The 11,374-nt window shown below is 40.7% G+C and overlaps 1 protein-coding gene across 1 annotated transcript; it reads right to left on the reverse strand.

Annotated features, from left to right (window-relative positions):
- Positions 1-1,763: 1,763 nt before the first annotated feature.
- Positions 1,764-4,936, reverse strand: LOC111978127 (uncharacterized). The gene is made up of 3 exons (XM_024007961.2): positions 4,767-4,936; positions 3,418-3,639; positions 1,764-2,229 (listed from the first exon to the last, which is right to left on the reverse strand). Exons 1-3 carry the CDS (start codon positions 4,834-4,836, stop codon positions 2,111-2,113), a joined length of 411 nt encoding a protein of 136 aa, XP_023863729.1. The 5' UTR covers positions 4,837-4,936; the 3' UTR covers positions 1,764-2,110.
- Positions 4,937-11,374: the final 6,438 nt, after the last annotated feature.

Below are 11,374 nucleotides of genomic sequence, written 5' to 3' on the forward strand. Positions count from 1 at the left end.
CAAAAGTGATAACTAAGTGGCTCGCTGAACAAAACATCGATATTTTGGGTCCATGGCCAGGAAACTCCCCAGACCTTAATCCCATTGAGAACTTGTGGGTAATCCTCAAGAGCGGGTGGACAAACAAAAACTCACAAATTCTGACAAACTCCAAGCATTGATTATGCAAGAATGGGCTGCCATCAGTCAGGATGTGGCCCAGAAGTTAATTGACAGCATGCCAAAAAAAGACGGGTCAACACTTCAAATATTGACTCTTGCATCAACATCATGTAATTGTCAATAAAAGCCTTTGACACTTATGAAATGCTTGTAATTATACTTCAGTATTCCATAGTAACATCTGACAAAAATATCTAAAGACACTAAGCAACAAACTTTGTGGAAATTAATATTGTGTCATCTCAAAACTTTCGGCCACGACTGTATGTTACATCATAGCTGTAATGTTGGTGTCTGTAAACGTTCACCCTCTCTTGTTTATTCAGGACATGTACCTGAATGCTGGTGGAGTGACTGTCTCCTACTTTGAGTGGCTGAAGAACCTGAACCATGTCAGCTACGGTAGACTGACCTTCAAGTACGAGAGGGACTCCAACTACCACCTGCTCAGTAAGTCTGACATTTCTCTACCTGTAGGGAAGCACTCGCTCTACTAAGTTCAGCCTGCTCTCTGTTATGTCACAAAGAGGAATGTTGTTGATCTTGATATACTAAAGTGTAAATCTTTAATTACTTCCCCGTGTCAACGGGGAGATTGTTAGAATGGGAATGAGAACTATTAGAATGTCAAACCCGAGGCTGATTAAACACAATGTTGTTTTTTTACAGCTGTGACTCATGTTGCACATAAAAAATGTATTGGACTGCAGAGTAGGCACGCAGACACACACACACACACACACACACAAACACATGCCACAGCACCGCACAGTACAGCCCCTCCTCCGTCCCTGGTGAGCGAGAACATTATTGTCAGTTACTTTATGTAGGGTTTCCAGGAAGAGGTGGATGCTGACTGTCTGCAGGCCATGTCTAACACTCACTCACCCTCTTTCTCTCTTTCTGGTCTATCAGCAGCATCAGTCAATGAGGCAGTCTGATATTGTGTACATGCATTTTCACACAAAAGCCCCTCAGAACATGTATGTAGATTCGGTTTTCAGTACATTGCAGCGGGGGATTGAGCTGGGGTTAGGCTGGTCGCCGAGTGGGATGGTTTCTGAATAATTCAGAAGCTGAAGCCATTCCCAGTCCACGAGAGTGGCAAGACTGGGCAGTGATGGAGACATGGAAAAGAGCTCAGAATAGATACGGCTGTGAATTGCCAAACCCATAACATTTTTGTAGAAAGAGAACATTTATACCAGATTATTAATGCAGGTGAACTAACTTTAAAATGACCTAAAAGTTAAGATTTATGAGCTGTATCCTTCATGATGGTTACAAAGCAGACTTATTATATGTTTGTAAGTAGGTTGGCACAACACTAAAACGCTGAATTCCAGAAGATTGTTCTGTTCACCTTTTCGATGCCTTTGCCTCAGTTCTAAACCTGAACGCTTTGTCTTGCCTCAGAATTTGACCCATATTAGAATGGTTTCTGTGCTGAAGGCTACTGGAAGGGGAGATGGGAAGGAATCTGTGGGAACCAAATGTTTATTTTTCTTTATCGGCCTTGATTGACTGCTTTGGGATTCTATGTAAGAGAATTTGTACTGCCTTTTCGTTGATACAGAATTAAACTTTAAAATGCTCAATTGTTTTATTGAATGTTTTAATTTATTCAAACCAGAAACCATGATTCCCCATGGAGTATGTAAAGATTTTTCCATTGGGGTAAATTCTGTTTATTTTGTATATCAATAGCTAGGTATTGGTTGCATAATCCCCACTGTACCTATTTCATCCAACATTAGCCTACTCAACACTTTTGGAATATACATTTTTATTTACTTTTCAAATATAATACATAACATTAACATTACACAATGTAATGTAGTGACAGTAATAGATTGACGATAAAATAATATATTCTACATAGGCTATAACCAGAGGTCTGTCAGATTGACTGACAGTGAGAGGAAGAGAAACCGCTTCAAAGTCTGACTCAGCCGAAGAGACTTTTCCCAAACGACAGAACTTGGTCTGCGGCGCTGTTGTCCTTAGATTTGTCATCACTCTCGCCAGACATCTCTCCTGCAATGTCTCCCAGTGTGTCTGTCAGGTCTGAAGGATAAGCAGAGTTTAGCATATTTGTAGAATTTATAGATAAAAGTTACCATAGGTTGTAAGGCTAGAGATGGAGCTCAACATTAATTATTGTCTAAACAGCAGCAGCAAAAACAGCTGCAAAGCTTACATCAGACAATATATTTACATTTGAGTCATTTAGTAGAATATCTTATGCAGAGCGATTTAGCTAGGTGACACAATCATATATCACTGTCTCAAACTAGGTTTCCATCCAACTGGCAACAGATTTTCATGCTGAACATTCTAAAAATCTGCATTAAAACAATAGGCCTATGCACATTTTCCCTTCCAGAAATGTATTTCCATCAAATTGACCTGTTGCGGATAAAAGCCTGTGTTTGACAATGCACGTAAAAGTGCACAAAAAAGGTTGGAAACGTTGGTTTTCAGACGTTATCGGCTGTCCTTCCTGACCAATGATGTGTATTAAACCTAGATGACAGGCAGGGGGTGCTGTTTGGAAGCTTCCTCGCAGCCATTTTGTACTCCTCCGTTGTAAAAAAAAAATGCTATACTATGGAGCTTTTTTGAAAAGACACCTTAAGGCATACTCTTAAATTATATTATGTGAACTAAACATAAACATAATATCTAAAAACATTCAATTTTAGAGAGTACTAATGTTATTGTCCCCACTACAACAAATACATACTTAAATACATGTCATTTTGTCCTTTAAAAAAAATACTGTAGAATTCCATTCATTCCTATGGAGGGAGGACTGCTCCTAATGAGGGTTACCAATATGGCGGCTTGTGACTTCAAAGCCTCTCATTGGTCAATACATACTGTAACATCAGCAATCCAGAGTTTACATACATAGTTGGTCCTGACGTTAGGGGGAGAAGCTTTTTCAACGATTTGGGTGCCAGGTCAGAGAAGACTTTTGACAGGGTTTTGTCTAGAAGGGATACAGCTTTTTTCTAGATGGACTTTTCGTGGCCTTAAGATAGGATTTTTCTAAATGGACTTTAAGTAGCCTTACGCAAGTAAGGTGCAGTTCCCCTTGCTTCATGTGGAGAATATACAGGAAATACAACATACTAAGGCACACCTGAATAGGACGCATGAGGTTTGTACTTCATGATACTATGTGATTTGTACTTTATTGTACTATGTAATGTAGGGTATTTATTTATTGCCAAATGTAAGTTGATTTACCTCTGTTACCTCCTCCGGCCCCACCTGCTCCAGTACTTGACTCTTCTTTCTCATCCTTGCCAGAGAAGAGACTTCCGAAGCCGCCTCCCTCTTTGCCCTTGTCGTCATCCTTTGATCCTCCAAACAATCCTCCAATACCCCCACTGCTGCCCCCGCTGGACTCCTCCTTCTTTGAATCATCCCCTCCAAGCATGCTCTTCACCTTATCTTTGGCCACTTTAGCTGCGAAACATCACCAAGTAAACTGCTTAGAAATCTGACCAGAAACATATGATGCATGAAACTAAAAGGTGATTATTATTATTATTATTGTAATGACACCCCTCTACTGTATTTTGAAGTTTAATAAACTGTGTGAAATCGTATTTGAAGATATTTCAGAGACAGCAACAGTCTACGATGTAAAATACATCTGTGGTTTTATTTATTTGGTCGCAGATGCCAAATTCACGATGACCTTCTATGGGTGTAGCTTTACATAGTGAACTGGCAGCATTGTCAGACAACATTACAAGCAAACATTTCTTAGGCCTACATGTTGTTGACATCTAGGTAATTGCACTGTAATGCAGCTAGTTTCAAGGATATGCACATTTAACAAACATAATTGAACATAATTGTGGCCTAGCTTCCAATACATCTCTAAAAGACAAATGCCATGTATTGCATTTGTATGCTTCCTGTCAGGAGCTGTCCTTAAATTACATGGTTAATCATCACAAGTTGATGCTAATGCCTAGGTTCCAGTTACCAGTCAAATCCAAAAGGATTTATCTCACTTTCTCTGTAACATCTAATTAGAGTAAATGAGAAACTGTGAAAACAGAGGATCAGATCGATTCAAAGCGTGCTGACATGCTTACAAAGAGTTTAGAGGAGAGATGGTTTCAAAAGACAAGGCCGGATCATTATTTACTGCAGCTGAAAGAGGAATGTCACTGTGCTGAGTTAATACGCTGATCTGAGCGCAGAGGCCAAGGCAATGGAAAAAAATACAAAAACAAGTCAGGTCTGTCCAAGCCTAGCAACCACCCTTAAACGCCAAGTTTTGTATGACAGAGGCCCAACTTATACCAAAGGATGCTGAGTTTTAAAAGTAAACGTCAGTTTGTGTGTGTTTATGTGTAAAAGTGTATATTTAGAGGAAAGTGAAATGAATCTATGTTTAATCATTTCCAGCTGCTACCAGCCTCACTCCAGCCTATGCAAAGTAGGACAGTGGAACGCTCCACAGAAATGAATCACGCAGAACAAACCTAAAACAAACCAGTTCCAGCTGTGCGTCACCCCCTTCTCCTCACTCAACCCCACCCCCCTCCCCTTTCCCCCATGTCCCCGTCAATGCTCACCTGCCGTATCCACTGCCTGGTCCACATATTTGTCAGCCGAGTCACCCAAAATGCCTGAGAGGAAAGACATGTCTCTGAAGAGTAGTCAGCGTCTCTAGAGCAGTGCGTATGAGTCTGAGAGAGTATGTCGGAGTAGTATGTGGGGGCGGAGGAGGGCATGGAGTCTTATAGAGGTTGGCACTCTCAGTCCCTAAGCCGACGCCTCTCATAGCTCTACCGATTGGCCAGAGAGTTCAGGATATGGCAAGAGGGTGTAACTCAGGACGGTAGGAAGGGGAAAGGAGGGGGGCTGGCTTGCTTTTGAGAGTGAATTCCATGACTGCTTGCCTTTCCCCCGAATAAAAGCTTCTTTGTAGGGCTCGGTAGCTACAACACAGTAGAGGAGTGAGTAGCCTGTGAATGTGTGTGTTGGGGAGGCTGGCTCTTGGAAAGTGGGAATGGAAAGGTTGGCACGCTGCCCTGTCTCCACCCTCAGTAGGAATGCTTGAAATGACCATAATGATACTCTCTGTCACAGACCAAGAGATGAAAGGGGCCTAAATGGCTACTGGCCAAAATGCAAGTCTGACCATTGGAGCAGAGCTTCATTTTGAGTCTGTCTTCAAAGTGCACCATGAAGAGCGATGGGAAAAACAAGAAACTGTCCATCTGCCATCATTCATGTGATTGGTTCAACATTCCGCTAGTTCATGAGTAACAGCGAAATACTGCATCCAAGAGACCTATGCTCGCAATGAACAATGTAACAAAGTAAGAAATCAATCGGCCATAAGACTACTTACCTCTCATCAATATTTGATGATGCATTGTTGTGGATTCTATTTCTGTGGCTGTGCCGTATATGACTCATCAATTTGCAATGTACTAATATCTGAGTTTGCATGGGATCTGAGGTTGGATCGTGCATTCACAATTTCCTTTTTGGTTTTTATCTCAGACATGTTTATCCTAACTTTATCTATAATTGTGTAAGAGTGTCTTCTTTTTGAGTAGATGTAGACCTACACTGTACACATAATATAATACAATTAGATAGGAAGGGAATTCGACACCAGCGGGAGCAGAAAATATTTTGGGTATCTCAGATTGTTCTGGCAATTCTCACATATGATAGTAAATTGTAAATACGGAGTATTGTCTAGATAATGAAACACAATTTCCACATTCATTTATTCAACATTACAAATACGAATATGAATATCTCTAAACTACCCTTTTTGATTTTTTTTTTTAGATATTTCCTAGTTYCGACTAGCACATGAATGCAACAGAAGTCTCAAAAGCCAGACCCTAGACAACACAGTGACTAAAGTTTGGTTTCAATGATAGACCCTCTTGGCATAGAGGAACTATGTCACTGCCTACGTCGATAAGGGAAAATGAATCATCACGAGGTAATCACGAGGCAGACAAGCCAGAACATTGCGATTCAAAACAAAAGTTTGCAGGCAAAACCTTTGCAGTGGTTTTAGTTAAGGAAGTTGATGCAAACTAGCCATTTGCAAAATGCACTCCTTAAAAATAACCTCCACGATCTGCATCTTGCTAGCTACTACATTGAACAAAAATATAAATGCAACATTCAATTGAAATAAATTCATTAGGCGCTAATCTGTGGATTTCACGACTGAAAATACAGATATGCATCTGTTGTTCACAGATTCCTTAATAAAAAAAGCTAGGGGCGTGAATCAGAAAACCGGTCTGTATCTGGTGTGAACACCATCTCCTTCGCATAGAGTTGATCAGGCTGTTGATTGTGGCCTGTTGTCCCACTCCCGTTCAAAGGATGCGCAAAGTTGCTGGATGTTGGCGGGAACTGGAACACTGTCCTACACATCGATCCAGAGCATCCCAAACATGCTCAATGGGTGACTAGTCTGGTGAGTAGGCCATGGAAGAACTGAGCCATTTTCAGCATCCAGGAATTCTGTACAGATCATTGCAATATGGGACAGTGCGTTATCGGGCGGATTAATGGCACGACAATGGGCCTCAGGGTCTCGTCACGGTATCTCTGTGCATTCAAATTGTCATCAATAAAATGCAATTGTGTTTGTTGTCCGTAGCTTAGGCCTGGCCATACCATAACCCCAGCGCCACCATGGGGTACTCTGCTCACAACGTTGACATCAGCAAACCTCTCGCCCAAATGAAGCCATACACGCTTTCTGCCATCTGCCCGGTACTGTTGAAACCGGGATTCATGTGAGAAGATCATACTTCTCCAGCGTTCCAGTGACCATTGAAGGTGAGAATTTGYCCACTGAAGTTGGTTATGAAGCCGAACTGCAGTCAGGTCAAGACCCTGGTGAGGACGACGAACACGCAGATGAGCTTCCCTGAGACAGTTTCTGCAGAAATCTTTCGGTTGTGCAAATCTACAGTTTCATCAGCTTTTTGGGTGGTGGTCTCAGACGATCCTGCATGTGAAGAAACCGGATTTGGAGGTCCTGTGCTGACATGGTTACACGTGGTCTGCGGTTGTGAGGCCGGTTGGACATACTGCCAAATTCTCTAAAATGACTTTGGTAGAGAAGTGGTAGAGAAATGAACATAGTATAGAACAAGAAGGCCCGCATATCGTTAAAGCTCCCAATTCACCGCTTTATTGGCAACGTTTCAATCCGAAACAAGAAATTAACATACCCTTTTCTGGCAACAACAACATTCCTGCAGTCAAATTAAATCAAAATCAAATCAAAATGTATTTGTCAGATGCGCCAAATACAACAAATGTAGACCTTACCGTGAAATGCTAACTTACAAGCCTTTAACCAACAGTGCAGTTCAAGAATAGTTAAGATATTTACCAAATAAACTAAAGTAAAAAATAATAACAATAACGAGGCTATATACAGGGGGTACCGGTACCGATTCAGTGTGCGGTGGTACAGGTTAGTTGAGGTCATTTGTACATGTAGGTAGGGGTCAAGTGATATTAAATAGCGAGTAGCAGCAGTGTACAAAACAAATGGAGGGGGGGGTGGGGGGGGGTGTCAATGTAAACAGTCCGGTGGACATTTGATTAATTGTTCAGCAGTCTTATGGATTGATGTTAGAAACGGTTAAGGAGCCTTTTGTTCCTAGACTTGGCGCTCCGGTATCGCTTGCCGTGCGGTAGCAGAGAAAACAGTATCACTTGGGTGACTGGAGTCTCTGACAATTTTATGGGCTTTCCTCTGACACCGCCTATTATATAGGTCCTGGATGGCAGGAAGCTTGGCCCCAGTAATGTACTGGGCCGTACGCATTACCCTCTGTAGCGCCTTACGGTCAGATGCCGAGTAGTTGCCATACCAGGCGGTGATGCAACCGGTTAGGATGCTCTCGATGTTGCAGCTGTAGAAATTTTTGAGGATCTGGGGGCCCATGCCACAACATTTCATTCTTCTGTGGGGGAAAAGGTTTTGTCATGCCCTCTTCATGACTGTCTTGGTGTGTTTGGACCATGATAGTTTGTTGGTGATGTGGACACCAAGGAAGTTGAAACTTCTTGACCCGCTCCRCTACAGCCCTGTTGATGTTAATGGAGGCCTGTTCGGCCCGCCTTTTCCTGTAGTCCACGATCAGGTCCTTTGTATTGCACGCTCCCTCAAAACTTGAGACATCTGTGGCATTGTGTTGTGTCATTTATTGTCCCCAAGCACAAGGTGCACCTGTGTAATGATCATGCTGTTTAATCAGCTTATTGATATGCCATACCTGTCAGGTGGATTGATTATCTTGGCAAAGGAGAAATGCAAATTCAGAGGGATTTAAACAAATTTGTCGCCAAAATTTCAGAGAAATAAGCTTTCGTGCGTACCGAATGGAACATTTCTGGGATATTTTATTTAATCTCATGAAACATGGGACCAACACTTTACATGTTTCATTTATATTTTTGTTCAGTGTATTTTGTATTTTATTCAAGAGGGGAAAGTAGTAACATAGACAGTGACGTAGTTCCTCTATGCCAAAAGAGACCATCATTGAAACCAGACCCTAGTCCCTGTGTTGCCTAGGGTCGAGTTTTTGAGAATATTTACCATTCACTGTGTTGGTGGTGCTCATAATATGTGATGTATATTGTTCCAAACAATATAAATGAACAAAATAAAAGTCATTTTTGAGATATTCATATTTTTTATGTTGAAAAAATGTATGTGAAATATTGTTTTTCAGAATCAAGACATACTTTATATTTTAGAGCAGGAGTATAATGACACCAAGATGTTGTCTGTTTCATGGTCGATTCACAGATCAAAGGGTCTTATTGGAAGCGTGTATGGGCCTAAAATGGCCACTTTCATCATGCTTTTCTCAAAAATGGTTTGTGATAGAAATGTAAAAAGGATTTCAAACATCCTTCTCCCAATGAAATTTATATGTGAGAATTGCCAGAACATTCTGAGGTACCAAAAATATTTTCCGCTCCTGCTGGTGTGGAATCGCCCATTAGGCTCATGTTATTGTTTGGTGATGTAGGATGGCTGTGTATCTATTTGGCCCTGATGAATATTTGATAGTAGGGAGCAGATGGACCTGGGCACAGGGAGAATGAATAGGAGGGTGAGTGCTGTGCTGTCCATTAGGTCCTGGGTGTGTCATCTCACCTCCTGTTGTGCTCTCATCATGCCTGAGGTTCAGATTGGCGGTGTCAGTATCATCAGATGCACCGCCTGGTAACCTATCCTTAGTGCAGTGGTGTTAAGTAATACTTTAAAGTACTACTTAAGTCATTTTTTGGGGTATTTGTACTTTACTTTACTAATTATATTTTTGACTACTTTTACTTTTACTTCACTACATTCCTAAAGAAAATGTTGTACTTTTTACTCTATACATTTTCCCCGACAACCCAAAGTACTCGTTACATTTTGAATGCTTAGCAGAACAGGAAAATTGTCAAATTCACTCACTTATCAAGAGAACACGCGGTCATCCCTACTGCCTATGTTCTGGCGGAATCACTAAACAAACACATCTTTTGTAAATAATGTCTGAGTCTTGGAGTGTGTACGATTTTGATATTTATATTTATATTTTAACATTAAAGTTAAGCAACTGCTTGTCTCAACCTTGATTCAGTGTCGTTTTAATTATGGCTGCTCTGCTTGGTATAGCGGGCTATCGAAAAAGCTGAAAAAGAGCATGCAGGTCATGTAAAATAATGTTAGCACGAATATGCTGAATGTCCCCCCTAGGACCCACATAGGGATACAGGAGTTCCTGGTGGTGGGCTTTTTGCCTTTGGAGTCCAGAGTGGAGTAGATTAACTTCAACTTAATCATATGTTTGACAACTTAAATGATCTTGCCCCGGGTTACATGAAAAACCACATGGATATGGTCTATATCCAACACAGTCACAATACCAGAGCTAGTGTTATGTCTTGTAAAATCCCAAGAGTAAACATAGAGTTTTTCCATACAGGCATTTGTCTATGGAATAGCCTTCCCTTGGAGATCAAGCAAAGAAAATAGCTTTAAAAAGCAGGCAAAGTTTTTAATTCGGACAACGTTGTCTAAGGGAAACCACTCCTCTGCCCCTTGCGCCCCCTACTGCTGGTCAGGTGTATTTATTTGAAGGATCGGTATGATGTGCAATAAATAGATTGTTTTCATGTGAAATGAATATGGTTGATTTTTAAGGTTAGGGAGAAGTGCAGTGAATAGTGCCACTTTTTAGGATGTCAATATAAATGAATGTATTTATGGTTGTTTGTAATTTTGTCTTGTCTTTTAATCATTATGTGTTATTGTTTTTATCAGTTTGGAAATAAGCATTTTAATTAATACCTTCAAGTGATATCCTCTGGGGCCACATTGTCCATTTTGTTGTATATGTCTGTTGCCAAAAATATATTCAATTCAATTCAAAACAAAAAATATAATATAAGACATTTTAAATGATTTATAGTTTTACTTTTGATACTTAAGTATATTTGAGCAATTACAGTTACTTTTGATACTTAAGTATATTTAAAAACAAATTATTTTAGACTTTTACTAAAGAAGTATTTTACAGGGTGACTTTCACTTTTACTTGAGTAACTTTCTATTAAGGTATGTATACTTGTACTAAAGGATGACAATTGGATACTTTTCTCCACCACTGCCATAGTGCCTCGTGACCTGACCTGAGAATAACTACAGACCATATCAAGGGCCCTGAGTTGGTCAGGCCTCCTGGGACTACCATCCTACATTGTCCACTGAGGGATGAATGCTTACACATGCTAAAATCAGGACAAGAATACACAGAAGTGTCACTGAGGGAACAGAAACAGCCCCTCTGGTAAACAATGTGTGTGTGAGAATCTGCGTCACACGCATACTGTACACATGTGTGAAAACATTCTCACCGCCATTCTCACCGCCCTGTCTCCTGTGTCACTTCAGATCTTTTCACATCAGATATTTTCAGCGCTGATCTGATTGGTCAGAAGACCAATTAGTGAAAATAGATCAGAATTGGGCTGCCTGTGTGAACGCAGCCTTTGTTGCAGTGTTTAATTGGTGTTTTTTGTTTCCTGCTGAGCTTGCCCAAACACTGAAACAATGAATAATATGCATAGCATAACAAGCATAAACATGTCCGAAGACGAATTGTGATAATCAGGT

This window comes from Salvelinus sp. IW2-2015, linkage group LG18, assembly GCF_002910315.2.
Source record: "Salvelinus sp. IW2-2015 linkage group LG18, ASM291031v2, whole genome shotgun sequence".
Taxonomy (NCBI): Eukaryota; Metazoa; Chordata; class Actinopteri; order Salmoniformes; family Salmonidae; genus Salvelinus; species Salvelinus sp. IW2-2015.